Source organism: Lonchura striata, chromosome 5 (assembly GCF_050655825.1).
Source record: "Lonchura striata isolate lonStrDom1 chromosome 5, ASM5065582v1, whole genome shotgun sequence".
Classification (NCBI taxonomy): Eukaryota; Metazoa; Chordata; class Aves; order Passeriformes; family Estrildidae; genus Lonchura; species Lonchura striata.
The window spans coordinates 49,459,165-49,485,576 of record NC_140707.1 but is presented as its reverse complement, the minus strand read 5'-3'; the positions used below and the strand labels follow the sequence as shown (position 1 = coordinate 49,485,576).

At 35.0% G+C, this 26,412-nt stretch overlaps 1 protein-coding gene across 10 annotated transcripts in view; it reads left to right on the top strand.

Moving 5' to 3' along the window:
• SLC25A21 (solute carrier family 25 member 21) overlaps nt 1–26,412 on the top strand; it is a 233,236-nt gene that overhangs the window by 161,032 nt on the left and 45,792 nt on the right. For all 10 annotated transcript variants that reach the window (XM_085582137.1, XM_085582145.1, XM_085582136.1 and 7 more), the window contains one exon: nt 14,586–14,669. In XM_085582137.1, coding sequence (XP_085438263.1) covers nt 14,586–14,669 — 84 coding nt within the window. The remainder of the gene's footprint in view (nt 1–14,585; nt 14,670–26,412) is intronic.

Below are 26,412 nucleotides of genomic sequence, written 5' to 3'. Positions count from 1 at the left end.
TCTTTACTGGCTTTGGACACAAAATCATTACTGGAACTTCTAGTCTAATTTATACATGATAAATTGTGTTTGAGGTCTTTAGTAAATCCAGTGTTTATGGTGAAGCCAATTGATTAACAATTTTGCTTGTTTTAGACTCTCTGGTAGATTAACATTCCCTAAATTTTCTCTGATTCTGTGTTACATTTAATTCCATTTGCACATTTGCTTATAAACTATTTTAGACTGCATTAGCTGCTACTCTTAAATCAGATTTTTTGTACAAATGTTTCTATGGGTCTTGGAGATATCTGACATAAAATGTCTTAGGTTCTCACTTCAGGAGGTCTGGATCCTTCAACCAAGTTTAGTCATTATTTATGCCTTGAGAAGACCTTATCTAATGTACTTTTGGTTCAGGATCATTCATAGCTTTGTGCTATACTGAAACATGGACAAAGAGTGTAATTTGTTAATGTCATGAAGGATGAAGTTGGTTAGAAAGGGAAGTGTACACGATTTATAATAACACAAGTATTTCCTCGCTAATCCCTTGTCAGGTTCATTATCTGTAGTGCCCCAGGCAATAGCTGGCCTATCGTGAGAGTGAAATTTAACCCACAGCATGAAATTAATCCTCAAAGAGTTTTGTCTACTCTTTCTAGAAATAATAAATACAGAGTGATTTTATAAATCTCCTCTCTAACTTTACACAGAGGTGTTAAATTAGTATCTAAACTCTGTGGCATATGTCAGTCTATTGATTTACATTTAGGTTAACTAACATGAAAGCATATATCAAGCATAATAAGGAATTTGAAGGATTAGTGGTATGTCTATTTTTTTCTTCCTGAAAACTTTTGTTTTAAAATACAGAAATTTCTATTCCTTGTAATTACAGGGAAGACAAGGGTATATGTATGCATACATGGATAAAACTATTCAGATTATCATATCTGTATTTCCTAAAGTGTACAGGCTTATATATGAAGTAACATGGTGGGAGTTTTTGTACCTTGGGTTCTGTTGTAAAGCTTGTTAAAAATCTAATGAGGGCTTCTTTTGACTAAACAAATGAATTTTTAGTCATTTTACAAAGTACATCTTGAATCAACTGTGTAAATGCCATATAAATCAGCTGGATTTTTTCAAAAAGATAATTCTTTTTCTTTGTATGCAAAGCTCTTTCTGAAGAGACAAAAGTTGAAAGTGATTTATTACTGATTGATTCAGACTCTCTTCAGCAAGAAGAATATCATTCCTCACTCATAGCACTTATCTACTCCTATGGCTGCTCAAAGCTATTCATCTACTCCTGAGCTACTCATTGCTGCTCTTCACTCCAGAAGGCTGAGGTTTGGTGCTCATTTTGAGAATTCTTTCACTTCTGACAGCAGGAAGTCATATTTAATAAATGTTTGCAATTGGCCAAATCATCTATGTTAAAGAGCTCCTTCAATATATTAATTGAAATTTCACATATTCATACTGCCCTTGGGACAGAAACCAAGTGACAAAAAATAAAACAAGTCAAGTGTTTCATAGTACACAGTCCTGACCCTGGGCAGGAATTTTGCAGGTTACTTAGAAGGTATTATATGAACAGATCTGGAAATACATTATTCTTCTGACATAAATTATAGCAGTGGTGTAAACATGGAACCATTCTCTCTGTACATATTCCTTAAAAGAAAATTAGTTCCTTAGTTCCTTAAGTCACACTGTATTTTCTCTGTGTATTTTACAAAAGCTATTTATGTGCATACATATACTCTAGTGGTGAGAAGGAAAACAGCAATTACTGGAGTAAACATAACAGTGAGCAGAGGAATATCATTGAGCCAAGAAAGGACTTTAATCACGTTAGAGATGCCATTTGATATTATGTGTAAATCTAGGAAACCTCTCAAAACTATATATCTTTTTGGTAGAAAATCCTATAGCAGTAACTCACATATAAAGTTAAAATATCTTTCTCTTATGTATATTTTAAGTGGCTTTTATTGTTAATGGCAGGTGATGAATTTAATAATTATAATTTGATACAGTATGGTACAGTAAATGAATACCATATATTAATTCAGATATCATTTATGTCACATTAATACTATCCACTGAATGCAGTAGTAGAGAGAGAAGGGAAATTTGCAGAATTGCAGTGCTTGTTGACTGGCTTTAGAGATGGAAGGAACAGATGCAGTGATACATTGATCATATTTTGACCAGTATCTGCTTCAAGGTTTTCCTTTTGTTCAATATATCATGTTTCTTCAGGACCACACTGTTTTGTATCCTGCCTATTTTCATAATTTTGCTCACTCCCTATATATCCATCACTCATTCTCCTATGATTGACTTTCACTATTTGCCCTTTTCCCAGACCACAGGCTCATAGGGGAAAACTTGCAACAAAAGCAGCAGTGTGTGTAGATTCAGAGTCTGTGGTTTCTGCTGCCAGTTCCAATGACAAGCTGGCATCTTGTGACCTCTAATAAACGACCTCTAATAAATTGGTGGGTGATACATCTCTTAGCTGTTAGGCAGGATGGCTGTCTGCATTTTCAAGAGAGTCTTGAAAAAGAAGGCTAAAATCTGTCCCCTGCACGTAATAAAACTGGAGATACCTTTCTGCAGACCTTTAAGGTCAGCTTTATTCTTGGAAGCGGTGCAGGCCGCAAATTGGACAAACTTTAGATTTTTAACAAGGATAATTCCAATGTACGCTGCAAAATTTAGGTGTATTAGGCCCTTCTCATACTTCAGACTGGGCCCCTTTCAGACTCTATAGCAGGGAAAGTTGGTTCCTGCAAATACTTGGATCCCTATTTATGTGCACAGACTATATTGCACAAAGATTATACCCAAAATGAAGCAGCTAAATCTATTGCTAGTATCATAACACATAGTAAACCTCTATGCATCTAGTTCTTTGAAAGAATCATAGCACAACATAGGAAAAGGATAAATTATGCTGTTCTTTCAAAGGGTTGACTTTTCCATTAACCAGCATATGTGCTGAGAAAAAGAGGATAGGAAGGGGTATGCCTACATGTTGAACACTTAAGCATTTGCTTATTACACTCTTACTCTGTTTGGCATTAGACTAGACACAGAAATTTGCCAGCAAGGTCATGATCCTACTCATCTTATATGTAAAATATATATAAAGTAATTACCTATTAATTCTGTATAAGCATGCAGAACCGCTTTTTTCCAGCAGTCATTTTTCAACAATCCTATTTTATTTATCATTAGGCATTCCAAAATTCAATAACTGAGTTAGTTTTATCTCTGAATCCATGTAGCATTATGAAGACTTGTCTAAATGTGTACATGGAAGAGGTACTGAATGTGGTAAGGAAACAGAACAGTAGTCCCTGAGAAATACTGCATGGATAACCTCAGAACTGCCTTTTCTTTTTTCTGTTTTTCTGTCCTCAAGCTCAATATCTGAGTCAGATCAGCCATGTTAGCATAGTTTGCCTGCTTGCCTGCCTGCCTGGAGAAGAATGTGAGCAAAATGCCTTTAAAGGCTTCCGTGACTATACAAAATGAAGGCATATTTCTAGCTTCCCAATGGTGGTTAGTGAAACAGTTTGTTTTCTGAGATAGAAAACACTGTAACAGAACCTGACAATACTTCCTTGATTTGAATATTTTCCTGAACTCAAAAGAAATAATTTACCATTTCTTTTTGGAAAAATAATCTTTTAGTCTTTAAAAGGCACAAGGCTGAAAGAAAGCAGTAAAATCTGCTGAAAAGTGTATCCTCCAGACTACTGCACTGATTGCTGCCCACAAACACTTCGCTGAAATCCTCTCTTTTTCAAAAGTTGCCTTGTTTTGTACCTTTAAAATTATCAGCACTTGGAAAAGCCTTGTTAAATCTGAAAGAATTCCTGTTTCCCCTTAGACTTAACAATGTTTCAGATACTGATTAAAAAGGGAGCTCTCCCTTTATTCCTGAAGTCAGTAAGAAATATTATGGAAAATTGTGTTAACTCTTGCAAATCCCTCTACAACTATAAAAGTACAAATGAGATCGTCCCTGCTGTTTCAGTCAGGCCTATGAACCTCAGAGCAATAGGATATTTATAAGAAAATTCCAGACATAGCAGTGGTGCCGTGATCCATATGACCCAAAGTTTCCAGTCTTTGTCTATCCTCCTGTCTTTAAGGAAAAACAGAGGGGCGTAAAATGAAAACTTGGAAGATCACAAATCATTGTTATGACTCATTATAATGAATGATTTATGCATTACTTTCTGGAGTAGTTAGGTTGAGTTCAGGGAAAAAAAGTAATGTTCCTTTATAATTTTCACCACTTTATGCCAATTTTCAAGCAACTGTCTTTCTTGAAGCAACAACAATCTTTTTTTCCACACCATTCTGGGTAATAAGTGAGTTTTTTCAGCTGGAAGAGTTTGTTGTGATATAAAGGTGCAGCCTTACACGGCTGTTGTCAAGACCCTGTTAATGTTTCCATTACAGCATTATTTTGTATTGTTTAAGACTGGGATGTCAATTACTTGAAGTTGAACTTTGGTAGTTTTGAAAAAAGTATTTAAAAATAAGAAAAATAATCTCATTGTGTGGGGCCATTTGGTTCTGCAAAAAAAAAAAAAAAAAGTATCCTGGCAGTTTTGTAGCAACAACTGTGATTCAACAACAGCTTTGAATATTCAAACTTATTCTTCTCACCCTCAGTGTACAACCTGTATTCTAGCTTCTCCTGAGTTTTCTTTAGCATTGGTTTATGTTGTTATCTGTTTATAGTGTGAATTAGGAAAGTAAAAATTAGTCTACTGAAATCTGAAAATAACGGCTGTTTTTCCACTACATTGAATTTATGAGAACTCATTTCCTTTATTTTTTTTCTTATCTTCATACAGTGAATTAATAGGGTATACTCATAGGTGTCAAAGGTTTCTCCTTGCTTACTAGGATAAATTTTAGTGCTACAACAAAATTTCTTGAATGTTTCCTTATGTATCTGTGGACTCTAAAAGAAATGGCAAGCTGCAATTTGAACACACAGAAAACTTTCCTCAGAGTTAGGCAAAAACATTTTTATTTTGATTTATACATAAGTGCACTATTTCTGATTAATTGAATTGCAGAAGGCAATATTTCACTATTTTTATTATAAGTCACCACAGCAGTGAAAGTCATAGTGCTTCAGAGGAAATTTCATCCTTAACTTGCCTTGTTGTGTCCTACTGTATGTTAAGAATTGCTGTGATCTCAACAATTATTGTCATTATCAACTCAGCACTGCTCGATAATGAATTCCACATAAGCTGTAATATTGGGGCACAGTTAAGTGGGTAAGAGTTGAGTTTCAGTCTTTAACTCAGAATTTCCTTGTTTTGCTCATTTGAGTCTCTATGTTTTCTGTCACTTAGCCATACAATTTAATAGGAAAAATTATCTTTTCATGGAGTAGGTAATGTTCTTATTATGTGAATTGGCTATTAGTCATTTAAAGTGTTTGTCTGTTAATGAGAAAGGCCATGTGTGCTAATGCTTTCAAATGCAAGGTATTTAGCTGTATTTTTCAGTAGAATAAATCTGGTTGCATCCTTTCCAGTATTTAAAAAATCTCAGCCACAATATATTAATGAAATTGTTTTCCTTTCAAATATTTTCCAGCACAAAACTAACATTTCTTTCAGCAGCTCACAATTTGATTTTGGCTATTCTCCTCTAAAAATGAATTTGGATTTCTGTGTTTGGCCATTTTTCTTTTGGGAGAAAAGATTTTTTTTTTTGTTATCTTTCTTTGATAGGGATGTCTATGTAACGTCTAGGGATGTCTACAAGTGTAATGTAGATTTTGTTCTGGTTTGAAAACTTTTGGTGCTAAATCATTTTAACACCAAAAAAAAAGTTAAGAATACATTCAGCTGTGATGGGATTGGTCTCATCAAAGAACTTAAAATGTTAATGAAGACTGAAAAGTGTTGAACTACCCACCTAAAAATCCTCCCCCTACATCTTCATGCCAGAATGCCACAAAAATTCTTCTGCCTTCTGAGGAGAGGTGCTGTGAGATTTCCATAACAGATACTGAGATCAAAGCTTTGTTGAGAAAACTGTGTAGAAGTACTCGGCCCTTTCTATAATCATTGTAAAGGAAGAATATTACTTCTTCCAGTAGCATGTCGATATTTGCTACATTTTCTGAAGTTGGAAGAGTTTTAGAGCAGGGTTTACTGTTTATATTTCAGATATTGTCCAGTAGTGACCAGTAAGTGGTCATTTGAAGCCTTGCTATGGCTAATCAGATGTGGTTGAGTTTACAAAGCTGTGTTGAGATTTGCCGTTGCATCTCTTTGGAGTAACGGAGAACCCTTTACCATTTAAAGGCAGCAAAATTACTCCACTAACCTGGTATTACTTAACTGATGAGTGAAATGTTCATACCTACATTTGCGTTTTTTAACAACTCTAATTTGCAGAAGCTCAGCCATACATCACAGTAGTATCACAGGACACTAGAATTGCTTTCCATCAAGAGGTCAAGAGAGGATATACATTTTTGTAATAAGAGTTAAACTGAGATTAAAAAAATGGAACACTTTTTAAGCAGGCACATGTTTCACACTGAAATCAGCCAAACCACATTTTCATTTTTCCCTGAACTGAGACTGCATATATACAGGAGACTGCATGTCTTAATATAATTATCATATAATATATGATTTCTTATGAAATGTCTTCTAGTCATTAGTTTATATTCCTCATCAGATTGTCTGTTGTTACTCTGTAAGCTGTTTTGAAGGAAAACATATAAGACTTTTATTCAAAACTAATGAAAACCAGATTTCTTCTGTTGATGTCTTAGGCTATGAGTGACTTAAAATCATACAAATAGCTCCATCATCTCTGACAATATAAAATTACTCCTTTTGGTGCTATTTTGAATGATTTGGGTGTTATTTTCACTTAGGAAGTATTACGCAATAGAGATTACAAAGGTTTCAGAAATAAACCATTGCTGTAAAAAAAAAAATGTTCTTTTTACTGTTATTGATTTCTGCAGATTCTTTCACCAGTGTAACTAAGTGCCTTATACACAGGAAGATGTAGACAGAAAATACTAATGCTTAAATTTGCCTGTTGCTTTTAGAGTGAACACATCCTGTCTGACCTCACTGTGTTAAGGTGTATTGCACAATCTTTCACACCAAATACTGTGTGATCTTTCAAATAGCTGTGCCTTTTATGATCATTGCTGTCATCGTATGTTGTGCTCAGAATTTGTGTCTAGGCAGCCAAAGCAAAGCTTCAGTGACAGAACTGTACCTTGTCCATAGCCACAGCTCTGGCAGAGCAGCCAGCAGAGCTGCTCCTGAGCTGCCAGGATTTGTGGATAGACGCAGATGAACACTGGAGATAGTTCTAAAGGATAATAAAAATATGTATTGTTTACAAGTCCTTAAGCATGAAGAAAGGCTGGTGCTTTCAAGGAGTTCATAGAATCCCACAGCTGCCAGTGGTATCTGGGACCTGGGAAACACAAGAGCATTCCAGGCCCTGGAGGCTGGGGTGGGAGTCAGGCAGCTCTTGCTGTGCACAGGCAGTAGGTGGGGAGGACTCCAGCCTGGAGCCTCAATCCATTGGTGCAAAACACCAATTCAAGTGTCCTCAGTAATTTCATCTGTGAAATAAAATGGAACTTGCACATTCATGAGGTTTCTCTGAATGGTTTTTAGCGTGGAATGAAAAAGTTTTCCTTTTCAATACTTTTGTTTTTGTTGTTTAGAACTCCCCCTCCACACACACAGTCATTGATGAAATTAGATTATTAAAATATTTACTGTTTGAACTTAGCTTCTGCTGAATTTCTTCCTTGGGAAAACATGAAATTATTCATATGTAAGTGCTATGACTAGTTATTTTTGTTATTCTTTTGCGATATTACTAGGGTAGATCTGCATGAAACAATTAAATGGATTAATGTGACCTGCTTCTGGTCAAGTTATTTTTTTTCATTAATATTTTTTAAAACTATATGCAAAGAAAAATTTCCTTTTGATGTTATAGCTACTGTATGTTTATCCCATGCACACAATGGAAGAATTAATATAGAAGAAAAAAAAATCAGAAGAGTTCTTTATTAATAGCTGAGAAAATTCAGCTTTAGTGTCAAAAAAATTAAATACATAATAATATGCTTACTGTACTGTGTTCTTTTTCCCACTGATACTTTTGATGGAATGATGTGCTGCTTAGCCTGAATACTAAAGCAAGAGAGAGGGGAAAGTCATCTATAAAAGTAATAGGAAGTACAGGAAATATTAAGTTGTTCATCTGATTAGTATACTTTTCTCTGGGCTAAGGGTAAGAGTCACATTCAGAGAACTGGCTGAGAGAAGCTGTTTTGTCTTTTTTAAGACTTCACGGTTTTTGTATTTAATGATGCACTTCATTCAGGGACAATACTTATTAAAAATTGTAAGTTCAGAGTAAGCTATGGATGGTAAGTTCTCATCATCGAGGCTGAAAGAGTTTAGACCAAATGTTTTATGAGAGTTTAAACTAAGTGCTTTTAGCCAATCTAAAAGGAGGCAGCAGGTGGTGATGATCTTACTGGGTCCAGTTTGATCAGAACAGCCAACATGTTCCATGTAAATTCTGCTGGAAATTGCTAAGTCTGTTGTTCATCTAGCTGTAACTTTTGCCATGCATATACCCTTATTCAGATGTGGGTAGTTCTTTCTCATCTGCTGGTGGTGGTTCCTCCTTTTGCCCTATTTATTTTTCATGGCAATTTCTGAAATATTTTTCTTGGAGACAAGGTACAAATTTGACAGCAAGAGGACAGAACAAATCTGGATTGCAATAAGGCAGGGATAAGGTGTGGAATGGACACATTTATGAGATGCAATGTTTGATAAACATATTTGTAAATGTGAGAAATCATCCATTTCTGTTTGGAAGTTTTCTATTTTACCATCATAGCTGGTAGTTGATGTTCTAATTGATATAAAAATCAACTCTGCAAAGAAAGCTATCAGGTATATTTAAATTATTTCCATTAATACTATCCTTTTTTTTTTTTTTTTGGTTAAAAAGCCAAAAAATTCCTCCAAAATTCAAAGGTGTGAATAAACTTTAAAAGTATCATTAATTCCAACGAAATGAAATTAATTGTGATTAGTTTTAAAATAATTTCTCATAATGCTTCACTACTGGTTTATAATAATAATATTATTATTATTAAAATAGTATTATAATAATATTTTTTCATAATGCTTTGCTACATCAATTCTGGTTTATTTCTGTAAGGTAAATATGAACTGTAAGAAAATTCAGCTACAAAAAAATCTAACTACCATAGATTTGAGACAGATCTATGGGTAGTATGGAGAATAACTGGAATTAATTCTGTTCTTTACCTGTTTTTTATGTTACTACTTTATTATATTGTTATATGCTTTTTACAGGTAAATAATCATCATAGCAATACTAGAACACTCAAAATATGAACCTCTGCAATAGCAAAACTTGTATCTTTTGCTTAAAGCAATTAGGTTTTTTTGTTTGAAAAGTAATATTCAGCTCTCTAACAGCTCCTATAATTTACTGTTAAAATAAGTGGCAGAATTATACTCTCAACTTAGTTATTATCCTGTAAGTAACATAAGCAACTCAAAGAACTTGAGCCAAAAAGTGAAATAAATTATATATTTGACGTCCATTTTCCACTCCAAAGTTTTGCATGAAATTTAAGCATCAGTAGATATCACTCAGTAACACCTGAATAAATGTTTAACTTAACAAATCAAAATCTTTTTAAATTATAATTTAAAAATATAAGTTATTTTATTTTCTTATAAGCATGTTAACTGTTAAATAATGTATATTTGTATAAAACTTCAGACTACATTTTTTTATCAACATATAAGGGTGTGGTAAATACAGTTAGGAGTCTGGAATCATGGGAATTACTGAAAGTGCAAAAAAGCTGTACATGTTTTCAGTTTTCCAAAGACCATACATTTATTTAAAAGTTGTTTTAAAATTAAAGCTGCACAGATATTTTAATTTGTTTTATTTTTATACCATGTCATTATCTTCTTTATAGCATCTATATACAATCAGTTCCCAAGTTTATTTGCTCTGGTACTGCACAAACCCCAACCATGAATCAAAATGTTGGAATCTGTGTTCAAAACCAAGTAGAACCTATGATAAAATCCTACTGAGATGTGCAGAGAAGGAAAATACAGCTAAGGCTGCCACTCCTTGGCAAGCACTGCAGCCTGGTATATAAACTTTGGTTCTCTGAGTCAGTGTTTTTCTTTCCCTCTGAACTCTGTGGTGGAGAAACCAGTCAGCAGTGCTGGATAAAAACAGCCAGAAATTCTGGAATTTATGCATGAGGGTCTTTGCAAAGCCAGTGGCAAGAATCTGACAAGTCTAGACTGCTCCATATCACACTGTGGTTGTCCTACATAACTGGGACTTAAATGCTCACTATGTGCTTCAATCTAGATATGAAAATACTGATTTCTTCCTTTCAGATTTCAAGATGACTAAAACAATGTCAATACAAATCAGAAATCTTTCTCCAGCCCAGATCAGTAAATGAAACGGGGAGGATTTTTAGGCAACCTTGTAGTAAACAGGCTTTAAACACTAAATAGCTGGATAATGTAGTAGCAGACATGCATAAGAAAACTTTGATGGGATATTCAGCAAACATGAACAAAAAATTTAGCAAATTATAGAGGGATGTGAAAGAATCTTTTTTTTTCATAAAGTACATGCATCTATTTGTTCTTCTATAGGTATTGATTCTATTATAAAAGATTACCTAGAGGAACAGGAATAGGATCAGAAAGCATGATCTGGACTGTGGAGTTTATTGAACTCAGAAGGAAATGCTGGCTATTAAAAAACCAACGAGGACTGTGAGTTAGGCATTGGAAACAGATGCATGTGTTTGTGTAGAGTCATTGCTCTACAGCGTGATGGATCACTTGTTAAACGATAAGTGGTTCAGAGAACTGGTGAAAGAACTCAAGAGTCTTCTACATTATGGAATTTCAGGCACAGCCCATTGAGACTTATTGATCAAGGACTGTTATAACCATTAAATAATGTTCTCTCTCATGTTAGTAAAATAACAATAATTTAGGTTTATTCATTTCACAAGTAGAAGTTTTAGTGCTGATTAGTGGGTAAGTTAAAATAGTTTCATGGTTTTAGATCATCAGTTTTCAATGCCTTTTGAACAGACCCCGAAACCTCAAATAGTTTTACAGTGTTCCCACTTTTTACAGAGATCCCAACCAAGTGTCTTCTGCAGTGAACAGGGAAGGACACCAATGTTTTCTTCTTAAACGTTGTCAGGGGACTTTGGTATCTAGTGAAGCTACTGCAAAGGTACTGTTCATTCAAAGGGGACATGGAAGACCAAGCCCTTTGGACTGCTGCTACAAGCCAGAAAAGAAAATGGGAAGTCCCTCATAGCATGGGAGATGGATGTAGGAACTGCAAGGAGCCAAGAGGGCAGGCAGCAAATGCCTTGGCTGGTCCCAGGTAACCCGGGGTGCAAAGTCCTTGCCCCAGCTCTGTGGGAGTGGGAGTGCTCAACACCACAGAATTCTGCCCAGAAAGCCAAGAAGCAGGAAAATGACAGGGGGGGAAAGTTAGCCTGATGCTAACTTTTAAAGAGATAAAGCTTGCAGTAGGCACACAATGTGTTGGAGTGTCCAGTGACTTCTGACACTACTTGGATGCTGGTAGTGAGTAGGAGGTCCTCCATCCCAGCCCTTGAAAAGCATTCCTGCACATATGGCTGTTCAGCATGTCACTGAGGGCTGCCTGCCATCACACTTCAGAATTATTAGACCAGAAGTTAGTGCTCTGATGGTATTTAGAGGGGAATTTATCTTTTTTGGTCTAGCAAAAGCTAAAAGGATACAAGGCAGCCATCCAAGTTTCAAAAATGCATGAAATTCAGTGGTTTTATAGTGCTTTTAGAAAGGAACGGATTTGAAGCAGAGAAAGCCATTACATATCCCCCAGTTGTATTCATTCCTCTAAACAATCATTAAAACCAGGCCAGGTTGGGGTTTTCTTTAAGGGAATGCTTTACCTCTTCTGTGTTATTAAGACTACTAATAGAGGCTGACGCTGCTGTCTCTAGGAAAACAAAAAAACAATTTTTTTCAGCTCTTCCCTGAGCTTCTTATAACAAGTGCTGGTGATCAATTAGTTAGTTCATTAAAAAGTTACACATGATTTTATTGAGGCAAGCAATTCTGAATCAAAGAAGCCAATTCACAGATCTAGGTTGAAGCACATAATTGGCATGTATTTTAGAATTGCTGTTAAAGCTGTAAAATAGATTTACTAGGGAAGGAATGGATCCAAAAACCCTAAAGGAAGGAATATGTTATTTGTGTGATTCAGTGTAACAAATGGACTCATTTAACACTAAAGTCTTATCTATATTAAAACAAATATGTGAAATAAATATAAAGCTTCTTTGACTTCTTTAGCAAGAAGTTAGCCTTCATCTGATAAAACGTAAATTACCTACAGGATTATTGCATTTCTTATGCCATTACTTACATTATTGCTATAAAAGACGTATTTTTATTGAATCATTTAAATTTAGTTGAGAAGTTGCCAATGTGTAAGCTGTTAAACAGAATTATATAAATATGTTCACTATGTTGTTGAGATCCACTGTGACTCTGGAATTAAAGCCCCAGTTCAACAAACAGTTTTGCATGCACAATTTAGTGGGGAACCTTACACATGTGCAAGTAGGACATTGCTGAGCATTTACAGGGTGAAAGAGAGCAAACTGCATTATTCAAAGGATGTTTTAGAAACAGTGATACTTTTTTGAGTTTACAAGGAGGCCAAATCTTGAAACTCAAGGAAATTAGTTTGGGTTAAGAAAACTTTGTTTTTAAATACTTGGAGAAAGTATGAGGTGAGTTTTTGCAAGTTTTCTTTAAGAAAAACAATGACATTTTTAATTTTGAGCTGAGGTGCATAAGAAATCAAGTCTTAAATATATTAAAATCAGCATAGAAACTAGGTTCTGTTATAATTTGGATTGCTCAACTGCCACAATGTAAAAGCTTCTGTAGCTGGTATTGCTGTTGGACTATGCTGATGGCATTGAGGCATTTTTTTCAACTATTAGCCTTCCCAAGGGATCTTTTCAGACAAAATGTTATGCACCAGCTCTTATTTGAGTGTAAGTCTATTGAATAGCATTCTTCTTTCTGCCAACTTGGCAGCAAGTTCTTGTGCTAATAAAAGAGGTTACCCCAGATAGAGATCCCAGATGTGCCTGAACAACTTTTATTAGGACTATGGAGGGACTCAGTGCTTCCTTCTGACTGTTTTAAAAAAGGTGTGGGCTTGCCTTCATAATTGCCCAAAGAATTGCATCACTAGACATTTTTTCCTCAAATTGAACAAAATTATAGATGTGTTAGCACAGAAATACTGATGTTGAAAACGAGGAATGCCTTTTGCCACAATACAAATGTTCACTTGACCTTACTGAATTCTGTGGGAGAGGAGAAAATTGCTGTTTAACCTTGAGTTAAAAGTCCCTTGAATCATTATCTCACATAAATGAGATCCAACATAGTGATCAGAATAAGTAACAATTGACCTTTCTCAGAACAGCATTAATTATTAATTAATATTAATAAGGAACAATATTAATTATTCCTTGAAACCAGGATGATTATTGTACCCAGGGAAAAAAACAGTATAGTGATTGCCTGTTGTAAGGCTATTTTGAACTGGAATTGCCAACAGCACTATTCTTTTTATTTTTTAGTTCTATTTGATAATCAGCAGTTTAAAAAGAAGTTATGATGCTAAAAATTAATCTAAATCTACTTGAATGTGCCAGCTGCAGTTTTGAAACTGAAAGAAATAGGATCCTCTGAGATACTTAGTAAAATAATATAGTTTGTTAAACTCACTGTTGCTATCCATAAATCATAACAATAAGAAGTTTACAATCTTAAATCATAATCTTGATTTTCCTTTCAAGGCCACAACATGTTGAAATTTTTATTGTTGTCAGAATTTGAATAGAGAAAATAAGGTTTCAATTAGAATAATTAATTACTTGCTTTTATTGTTCATCTTATTATTGAATTACGAATCTAATATCTGATCATGTCTCTGCTTGATTTTTGTTGTAGTTGTGTCAGATATAAAAATGAGCAACACATGATAGTATTACATTCCAGATTTTCAAAAGCAAGGTTTGACTCAAATATTCACATTAGTTTCAGTGGGCCTTGGATCAGGCACAGGGTTAACAGCTTATTTTTCAAACAGCTAGAAAGAGGTGTAAATGTCAAAGGTGATAGCTATACTGTGAGTTCCATAAACTACAAAAAAAGTTACTACTAAAGCTCTATTTTTCCTTGGTTTAACAGCTTCTATGAAAACAGTGTTAATAAGTATATCAGGAACAGTATATAATAATGAATCAGAGACATAAAAAAAACCTTTAAAACTCCTTTTATATAATAATTGGAAAGTTAAAAGTGACTTAAAATCCCTGACTTCTCATGCTGTGATGTAAATTGTATTTTTTTTAGGTTCCAAATTCAAAGAGGGAAAGCTGATCCAACCAGTTACAAGAGCCTGGGGGACTGTTTTAGGACTATTTTCCAACGAGAAGGGTAAGAGTATATGTTTTAAAATTGTCAATTTTATGCAACCTTTCTTAATCATCCATTTTCCAGACATTAGATCCTCTTTATATTCCACTCTTCTTTTTGCAATTGCAAGAATTTGGCAAACATATTCGTACATAACGAGCACAATTTGAAAAGTCTTGATTAGTCTAAATTAGACTCACAATGCCATTTTGGGTTATTAGAATATGTCAAAGAATGCACAGCTGCATAGAGACGCTGGTGCAAAGCCTGCTTCAGCACTGGAGCAGGACGGCTGCATCAGTGTATGGCTGTATCTTCACTCTTGTGTCTTGTCCTGGTTTAGTAACTAGCTCAGGTTGAGTGTATCACTTGTTTACATGCTCTGATGAGGTGGCATTCCCAGTTACCTGTGGCAGACCTGTGTAAGCAAAATTTCACAGCTTTTCAGTTTGACAGAATATGGAAAAAAGAATTACTTGAATCATATTGGCATCACTGCCACTGCCAAGGTACCACTGCTCTAAGCTCAAGCTCTTTGAAGGGAGTTGGATTCTGATCCAGAAAGGCATTTAAATATAGGCTTAATTTTATGAGCAGTCCAGTTAAAGCCAGTGAATGTAATGGGATCAATCATATGCTTAAAGTTAAGTCTGTTATCCACAGGAGCTCTTTGGAAGCTAGCCTTTAATCAAGGTAAGTCTAATTGGTAAAACCTAGCTTTGAGTAACTGCCAGGCTTTCTATAGACCTTTTTAATACCATAGCAACCCTTTTTTTTTTTTTAATCCACATATCACAGCAACAATTTGGTTGGAAAAGACCACTGAGATCATTGAGTCCAACCCATAGATCATGACTACAACCTAAATATTCACCAAAATGGAACTGATCCTGTATATAGTGGCACAGATGCTGGGTATGGAGGCAGCATAGGTGCAGTGAGACATAGATTTCTTGCATCCACAAGCTGCACTGGAAAAACAGAGGTGAGATGAGCAGTGAAAATTAATAACTAGACCAGCTTTGTTTCTTGCAGTGAGATTTAGCTAAGCTAAACTACCTTAGTACATCCATATAGAACCAGATGGTTTGAAATGAGGAAGTAGGGACATACAAAGAAGTTTTATTAAGGTGTTGAAAGACAAAGTTATCACAGCTGTCCTTATTAGTTGTAAATTCATTTTTGTTGAGAGACTAAAGTTTTGGTTTTTCACTACAATAGACATTAAAAAGCTTAAAAGCTAAAAACATTCCACGCAAATAATAATCTGTGGTTTCTAAGGTTTTCTAGGCTGAGTTTATGTTAATTTGTATTGCTTCTTGAAAGAAAACTATTGCCGTATTAATATTTATGTTAATTTAAACTATTTTTAAATAGAAAACTAGTTTCAATATTTAAGTCAGTGAGTATGAAAACAATATTTATCTCATCCCAATTCACTAGTATTTTTCAAATCTGGAGAGAGAGTTTAAATCAAGAGACGTCTTCCAAGGTAATTGATTATTCATTGTTTTTTTCCTATGGAATTCTTGTCCCCCGACAGTGGAAATAAACCAGAATATTTTTAATGTTTGTAACAAGTCATGAACTATTGAGCAGGAAAAAGAAGATGGTTACATGAAAATATTATATATTTAAATCACGTTTTAGCAGTAGATTGCACCGAATTTCTGTTGGGCAAGAGTTAATATAGAGTTTTACTTGCCTCTATCAAAAGCAGTCAATACTGATCTAACCAAAAAGGAAATCTCATGACTACCTGTTTTTTCTCCAGGAAGTTAGACAGAGGCAGAAATTTACATTTAAACAGACGATCAGTAGTAAGGATAGGGGGAAAAAATGAGATAAAATATCTCAGATGAACTATAAGATTAAATTTTGGATAGCAATTAGAAAATAAGTCTGTTAATCCTGAAAAATCTGTATGACTCCATGAGTCTTTCATTCCTGTCTGCACAAGTTGTCTGGTTTTCTGGGGCATGGTGATTACGACAACTGTGAAGGAAGTGAGGGTGGAATGCGAATTATTTAATTTGTGAAAATCTCTAATCCTGATAACCCATTCCTTGTGTGACCACAAAAATATGCAGAAGAGAGCTCCAGAAAAGGGCTTTACATTTAGATACTAAGAAAACTAAATCAGTTTATGAGGTGTTCAGACTCAAGTAAATCTGTGAGGAGGGCATAAGAAATTCATTTATGCCCCATGCTTATTTCATATTGGCACCATGAAACCCCCCCATGATGGTGTGTGGCATTTTCTGAAAATATATAAATATCTAAATCTATAAAGAGTTTAGGCATAAACTAAAGCAGAAAGAACTAAACTAAACGAAAAAGGGTTTAGGCATCTATCTCCAGTGAATTCCCTTTTGGCATCTGTGATTTTATGTTAAATTTACTAAAAAAAAAAAAAAACCCTAACAAAATATAGAAATACAGTAGGAAAACAAGTGTTACTAATGGCCTGTCCCTGAAAATGTTTACATTTGGGAATATTGCTTATGCTGATTCATCCTTACACTTTTGAATAGTAGCAGCTAAGGTAAGCCAGAATGTCAAAGACCAGTTCAGGTGAGACACTTCATTGTGCCTTAATCTTTTGACCTTTTTGTATTGAGGTTAACTATGCAGAATCAACCTAGGAATTATTTCTTTTTATGAACATACATGCAAATGTTTCACAGTGGCTATTACTGAAAATCGACCAGTACTATGTTACTGCAGTATCACTGGAGCAATCTGCTGATTTCATGGAAAGCTTCATCACAAATAGCTGCCAGAATTCTTTAACCATCCCTCTGATTTTGTCCTCATTACAATGAAAAGGACAGAGGAAATAATTGTCTAATCACTAACAGAACACTGTCCATTCCAAAGAATCAGAAAACTCCTTTACAAAATGCTAGAAATCTTTGAACAAAACAAACCAAACAAAAATCCAAACAAACAAAAACCCAAAAACAAAACAAAAACCAAACCAAACAACCAAACAAAAACGCAACAGGAAGTTCTACAAAAACTCCCTTCCCCCAAACTTTGAGTAAACTTTGAGTATCTCTTTAGCTGGAAATAAAATTTCTTCATGAGGAATTAAGTTCTTCAAAGAAAGATTTATCCCTTTAATTCTTTTCTTGTCTTGAAAATGGGAGCCACAAAACATAAAATTTAATTAAGACTCACTAAATGAAGTCTCAGTTGAGCAGAGTATTGAAGGTCACGTAACTTTCTTTTAAAGGGAGTCAGAGCTATTAATTTCAGGGATTTTGTGAAATTGTTTTGAGAGCATCCAATCACTACCAATTGCACAGGACCTGCATAAGCAACCTCTGCTCAGTTGGATTTGCTAGGAGTTGTGCAGTAAAGGTTCTCTGGTTTCACTTATTAGATGATGCATGAATTGACAGGTCTTTGACAGTGAGGTAAACCCACCAGGAGCATGTCTGTTTATTGAGGAGTGATAGCTTTATAGCCAACATAAAAATAATTTGATGCTTATTGGGGAAAATATTTGGATATAGGATTAATTCAAAGCATTAATAGAGAAGACTTCTCATTGTCTGTAGATCCTACAAATAACGTTAGATGTTAGATTGTGTTAAATGACTGATCTTTATACCAGCATAATCAATCTTTACTGTGTTTGTACTCACTTGCTTTTTTTGGATAGTGACTTAAGTTGGAATTTGAAATGTAAGAATAAACCAATGTTCTAGCTGAATGTATATGTTGTATCTATATTAAAGACACATGGTGTTGTGTCTCATATTAAGAATGGAAAATTATGCCCATCTGCATTGTCTTAATCTGCAGTTACAGCATTAAAATGATGGATGCTTTTATTTCAAGTCTGTAAACAACTTTGTTCTTATAAACTTGGATTGTCATGGACTCATAATTTTAGCAGTAAATGTTCTGGGTTATAGTGGGTTTCCTGGGAGACATTCAGTCAAGAAACCTGTTACCTTCTCATTCATTTGTTAACTTTAATTAACAGGAAGGGCAGTAGTGTCCTGGATTCCACTTTTATAATTCAACACTTCAATAAGTTAGAGTTTAAAGTGCTTATTAGCCTTTCTTAGAGCTAGATGGACCTGGGAAAGTGCAAAACACAATTGTCATTAATTTGAGACTTCATTAGTTCTGCTGAGTTATTTGATTATTTATGTTTAATTTGCTTTGAGAAGGAGCAATTGCCACCACATTTACACAGTCCGATAACTTCATAATTATTCCTGACTTGTTCTCAGCACCACCTTACCACTCTCTTGTACCTATAATTGTCTGTATGACCACACACCTTTTTGTTTAATAATCAGCACCCTGACTCATACATTAATGGGGTTATAAAGCTGCACAAAACTTGTCAGCTATGGGTGGAGTATATGGGAGAACAGCCAAGACTAAGAAGGAGCTGGATGAGTGCAAAGTCATCAGCAAACATGCAGAAGCTGGAGGGCTCTTGGCTCATGTGATATCAGCAATCATGCATCAATTAAGGAATTTGCTAGCACTCTCTTTTGTCTTGCCTGGTATGTCATGGTAACAAGTGTTTGAGAGGCTGCAGCAGTGCTCTTGAGGCCTGGCTCTCCCACCTGACTCAGAAGTCACTCTGCTGCTGCTAAATGCCACTAGATCAGGGACGGAGACTGGCAGAGCTGGCAGCCATGCAGGCAAGCACCAGTCTCTGGCACTCACCAATATCATCAGTGACTATTCCTGCTCCCAAAAAAGGGTTGCACAAGATACAAATCCTATTCTTCACCTGAAGCCTTCAAGAATATTTCCAGCCAGGTAGACATCATGCCAAAAATCCCTTTTCCCAGTGTGCATTTATAAAGGAGAGATTGATTTCAACTTACTAGAGGCATAAATTCTTGTGATATTGAAAGACCAGACTTTAGGCTCTGCTTTCAATGCTCTGAAGGAAGCAGAAGTTGTAGATTAAGATGTTATTTCCCACAAACACACAGCTATTTACCCCACTCCTTAATTTACTGTTAGCACTTCAGACCAGGAGGAGCAGAAGTGAACTTGGACCCATGACTGCTTGCTACATTCAAAAATCTTGTTTCTTACACTTATTTCTACACTGACAGTTTCAGAAACTGTGATCTTGCAAACTGAAGTACAGGTACATTTTTTGCCTCCACTTCAGGAGCAGTAACTTCCATCTGAGCACTGAGGAAAGTCTGCTAGCATTTGTACTTCTAGGGAAAAAAATCTATGTATAGATCCATCTCTCTTCTAGTCCTACTGGCCTGTCTCACTCTTACAAACTCATAATACTTGCACCAGCCTTGCTAAAGTGAGCCTGAAGATGCTAAAATAAAAGTACTGGACCACAAAAATGGCTATTTGTATATGTCCTGATGCATCCACATATTTTATAGTATGTTGCTAATTTTTGGTCTTTTCATCTGTCATGTTGCAGAGTTATTCTGTGGATCACATTATTCTATGCTGGCATCTTCTTGCCATGTTATTTCACTAACATTCCTGTGTGAAATTATATTATCCAACGTCTCAATTCAGTTTTATTTTAAAAATTGTTGAATTGAAAACTCTAATTGAAATTATAAAGGACAACGTAGTGGCTTAAACTGGGAACCTGTGTTGAATCTGATGGCTTTCATGAATAAAGTTAATGTCTTAGGGCTGAATTTTTAAACCCTTTTTCTTGCTTTGCACATCTTTAAAAAGAAATACTCAGTTTTACAAAAGCTAGTATTCGCATATTTTCAGGGAGCATGAGCTTGCAAAATTTAAATAGGGACATAGGAAATTCTCATAGTACATTATTAAATTTATCAACTCTTTAATCAGTACATTTATTTTTGAACACAACACTCCTCAGCAAGTGCCCTCATGCCTGTGCAGTTTGGATGACAGGATCCACATGGCCCTGTGGGAAACTGGTCTCATATATCTGCAGTGAAAGGAAAAACAATGCCTTAGCATAGACTAGGTGTCACACAATCAGAGAATTTCAGGATTTCTTCTGACTAATTAGCAAGAGTTGCTTCTTCATAGTCCATGACATATATATACAGTGATAGATCTTCTTTCCCTGAAACTGTTCTTATGCCAATTACTCTCAATTTACCCCTTGGTCTACATGGACCTATGTGCAATATCTGGTCTTACTGTTTTCAGTTTCATTTCCTTGTCTCTATTTTATCTGGATTTGTGTCTTAAAACCATCATTTTTATTCTTACTCTGAATGGGTGCTGAGCCATAAAATATAAATGGTGATATAGCCTTGAATAAAGTAATCATAAAGACTACTTCCAAGATTACAAGAATGCATAAAATTTGATTGACAGAATTTCCATGATAATTTACTTTAACATATTGATTTATATTATACTCAAAAGGCTTTAGATCAAATACGACCACAAAGGAGACATCTTTTGTGTATTTATATGAAGGTGACGTGCTTTAAGCTTTCTTTTGTATATAACCAGTTCTTTATCCAGTGCCAACAATTCTAAGTGGCTGGATGGTTTTGCGACACTAGTGAGTCACAGAATAAAGATGACACTTGTTCTTTTAACCAATGGGTCTCAAAACACTTAACAGAAGAAGGAAACACCTTTATCTCAAACGTACAGATGAGGATAATGATGTATAAAGTGAGTCACGTAGAGTCAAGTAGACCTGGATTGGAGCAGGCGCACAGGTGGGTCTCACAGAGCAGCCTGATACCAGGTTGCTTATTTGGCCCCTGGTAGCACCTTAATATCAAAGCTCTGAGGAACACATGTGTTGGACACAAAATTGCATTATTTGATACAGGTTTCTAATTCAGTTTTTTGAAGACTTAATCATCAGCTCATTTTGTGAAGTAGTTGCCTAAGAGCAGACATGGATGTAGTGGCAGGTTCAGGCCTGAAGCTGGATATCCTGAGTGCAAGGCAAGCTCCCTGTTCCAGAGCCCAGCCTGTCTCCAGAGTCAGGAGTGTTTACTGATGTTACTGTCATGAGGTTTTCATCATCCCATTCAGGCAAGAATTCTTGCTCCTGACTGGAGGTTCCCTACCCCCATCTTCATATGTTAACACTTGAAAACATAAAAAAATGGCTTTGGAATGTGAAAAACTTTATGTGTGTAGCTGTCTGAAATAAATGACATTATGGTGGAGTAACTAAGGGCAGCATTTGACTAACCACATTTTTATTACTGACGGACACACATTTTACTTGCAAAAATTCATTCATCTGGTATATATGGCAACACAGTAAACAAGAACACTTTTAAAGAGAATCACTTCTGAGAATCATGAGCTTTAAAGATGAAACACATGTCTATTTATTTCCCATAGGAAAAAAGAACACAATAAAATAATGTAAATCTTAAAAGCATCTTAGAAGTAAACAGGCCAGACGTTAACTGGCATTAGTTGTTATCATTTGCTAAGGCCACTGGAAGTACATTCACATTGGATGTAGCATCTACATTTTTTAAGGATTCAAGTTGTATTTTTTTTCAAGTATTTTCATAATCATATCATTTTAACCTTAAAAACATGATTTCTTACATGTCTCTGTTTTCTAATACTATAAAATAAATAGAAATCATTATAACATTAGTGTTTATAGCAGTAGCTCCCTGGAATCAGATGACTGCATCATAAGATTCTTATACTAAAGAAGTAAAAAAATACCTGTAAGAATTGTTTGCAATCCATTTTAATGTATCTACTCAGAAGGTCAATGGAGCTAAATTGTATAATCCTTATTATTTTAACATTCAAGGATATTTGTTATTTTGCCACATTAGGTTCCTGATGGTTTCAAATATCATGTTTAATTAGATTAATGTGATAATTGTACTTATAATAAACCTTCTTTTAGGTCTAATGTGTAGAAAACACCATAGCATGCTTTATCATCAAAATCACTGAATGAGTTTATGTTCTCTGAAAGGGAAGAATTTGTCTCACAAATTTGGTAGCCCAGGAAAACGGCCATGCATTTCTCCTGCTTCAGTAACTGGCTCAGCGTGAGAGTCTGCAGTGTTTCACAGTGGTGAACTGCTATGACATCCCTGGTGCTCCAAGCAGGGGTTTGCTCCAGGCACCCTGATGGAGACATTTCTGCCTGGCACCATTCTCCTCACTTGGGCAGGGACCAGGTGCTGCCTCTGAGTCCTGGAAGCTCCGTGCCTCGGAGCTGCTGAGCTGGGAGCCACCTAGAGTGAGAAAACTGGGAACAGCTCGCACAGGCTGCGCCACGCGCCTTGTCCTTCTCCACAGCTTCCTTGGCTCCCCTAGGGCTGTACAAAAATTTCAGCTAGTGAGAGCCATTCGGGATAGGAACCAAGTCCCCTCAGAGTTTAATCACAAGCCAGGGCTGCATATCCCCTTAAGATTTCAGGAATTACTGTTAAATGGCAAATTAAGCTTAAGCCGTACTTTTGGATCATGCTGCTTTTTGGGGGTCTGTCCCTAGAAATCTTTGCTTGTTCTGAAATGATATCTCTTTAGTGCCATTAAGTCTCCAGAACTGAAACCTGTATTTAAAACATGAGAAACTGATTCAAACCGTGATGGAGAGATGGGGGGGCTGTGTCTCAAATCTGAGCTGGAGAAAGGTTGTCATGCCCAGTTACAGGCAGATTAAAAGATCTGAAAACTATCTGAAACCTCTTTCTTACGAAAGGAAAAAGCTCTGAAATTTGATTATTGTCAGTAGTCAACTCCAAGAATTAGCTATTTATAAGTTATGTAAATTTAGCCATTGCATTTAACATTTCATAAACACGGTAGAGGAGGCATCGTGAGGTGCAAAATTAATTGCAGGTACATGATGTGCTTCTTTAAAAGACAAGTAGTTATTTACTTCTCTGTAATTTGGGCTTCTGTTAGCTATTATTTGATAACCTCTTCTTTAAAATAAAATTTCCACTGTATCAAGGAAAAAAAAACAGTGACCAGAGAACAGATAAATCATTTTTATGTCCTTAGAACAGCTGACTTCACACTTTTATTACATTGTTTGAAATAGCATCTTTTCATCTGGAAGGAATCAGTTTAAAATGTGATTGTCAACACAACAAAACCAGCTTTCTGTTTAAAATGGCTGCTTTTGAACCTTAGAACTACACTTTTGCCAGGATTTTCTTTACAGACTTTAGTTACTAGAACCAAGAGATTTTAGATGGGATGTTCACAGGAAATACCTGGCAGACGGCGTAAAATGCAAAGTAAAGCATTTTTATTTTAGTTGTAGAAAGCATGCTTGTGGAAAGGAGCAACAGTGTTTTAGGTCAAAAGCTTTATTTTTCAAATGAAAGTTTCTAAGATGTAGTTTAAAGTGGGTGAGAGAAAAAGTTCTCATTAATTTTTTTGTGTCCTGACCTAAGTAATCAAAAAATGTACACTTAGCATATTTCTTAGACTATATCTCATACTTATTTATAATGGCACTATTATAGCTCTGTCTAATCTACGTGTCTTTACCTCATTTAAATTCATTTCTTTACTGGTTATGTCTGAAAACACAATTTTGTCTCTTTCATGCAAATCCTTTTAATTACTATAGTCCACAATTTTTTATTTGTATGTAACTTACATTGATTTGAACTAAAATTTTTACATCTGTAAAAATGCGGATCAAGATTCTGTGCCAAATCAAGTACTTTATTCAGTGATAAAACATCTTTACTTCAGAAATAACTGAGCTTTACATTATATACATTTGCTCACTATTTGAACTGTAAATTACAAAGTTGTAGTAAGGCTATGACAAGCTATTAGATTCGGTAGAATTTTTCAGTAATCATAGTTTTCTTATTTTCAGGGTAGATTTATAATGTATATTACAATAGTTTTAGTAACAATTTTGTATTATTAAAAGTGGAAGTCTCTACAATTCTTTTCCTAATAAATTAATTTTTTTTCTTTTTTAATGTTGGAAGTTAAATAGCATTATATGAGAAACTTCTAAAATACATCTTTGTTAGGAAGGCAGTCTTTTTGTTGAGCCACAGAGCTGCCATGGCAGCAGTAACAGCCGGGTAGGCTGATCATTCATCCCTGACACCAACACCAGCCCCTCTTCTCTTTGCAATGTTCTTCACCCAAACTGAAGTCTTCCTGTATATCATACTTCACATTCTGAAGGAAATTTAGTGATCCAGATGTTGAGAATATCCATGCTTGACCATGGAGGAGAAAATATTCCTCCATAACAGTGTGCCAAATCAAAATAAAAAGGCAATGTAAATGGCTATGAATATTTGACAGTTACATAGATTTTCCATGGAAGGAATCTTAAATAAAACAAGATAAAATTAATTTATGGAATTAGCATGAAGTATGGAAATATTTTAGAAGATTTTAGAAGAATGTGTTTCTGTATAATGCTAACTCATAGTTCAGGGCACATTGAATTCCATATGACTCAGAGAATCGAACTGTGAAAAATAAATATTTTATTTTGCTTATTATGTTTTTGGCCTCTTCAAAGAAAATAAAATTCTAAATACATATGAGGTTGGGATTTTTTTTAATTTTCATGTTTGCCTATGCAACTTATGGCATGCTGTGGTTTTTTACCCTATAATTATCAATACTAGCTTTAATGCAATAAGAATAGTTTTATTTAATTCCAAAACTGCCTACATCAAGTGTAATGTGTGTCTAACACACTGCATCTCCTTACAGGAATGCGTGCATATAAGCTCAGATAAACTGCACCACTGCGTTCTGTCTACCCAGCCTGGAGAGCAGCTTTCACTGTGAGCCAGCAGGCACTTCGTAGGCAGTTTCTGAAGTTTTCAAGTAGCATATGGAGCAGTAATTCTGACTGAAGCATTGGCTCCAGCTATGAATACAAGATCAATTCTGCTGCTTTTTTTATATAGCTTGCCTTCAGTGTTTGTCTGTTTTTGTGTATTTTAGCTCTGCCTGAACTTGCATATACGCTGTTTTGTAGCTGACTATCATACACTGGGTGTCTCAAAAAACAGAATGATTTTTTAGGGTTTATTTCATTCTGACAAATGGAATTTTTCCATAATAAATAAACACCTCTGAAGCGTAGGAATTAGGTAGCCAAACCCAATACATCTCTCCGCTGTTCTCTGTAGAGTTAAACTCTGGGGCTGGGATAAATGCTTCTACAATCCTCCTGCCTCCCAATCTAGATAGGGGCTCAGATCACTTACAATTAAAACATTTCTTAATGAAAGTAATATTTTCCTAATTTTAATCCCACACAAACTAACTTTATATCCTGACTTAAGAAATTAATTTTGATAAGTGTACCTTCTTTAATTTGTAAAACCCTTCTTGCAACAAATTATATATTCCATTTATGTCTTAATTCAATTATTTTTCTGTATAAAATATTTCATCAAAAATGTCTTAGGTATTTTAAGAACTGATTTTCTGTACCACTTTTATTGGAAATATGGTCTATCTTCTGTCTGATTTACCATTTAGTATATAGACAGTATTTATTCTTTTGATTGCTACTGTGATTTAGACAATTGAATTTCACCTAATTTTTGTGGATAAAACTGAATTACTAGCTAGTTAGCATTTCAGCTTTTGTTTTATAATATTTTCACGTATACGTCTCCATGTTTGAAAATGCAAAATTGTATAATTGCATAATATTTGGATTTTCTTATACCTATTGGGTCACAGCATATTAAAGTATTTAATCTCTTTTTTTTCATACTTCCTTAATAAATGGGTAATTTAATTTAAGCATCAAATTAACTTAGGTTTTCTTTAAGAAGTATGTAAAAGG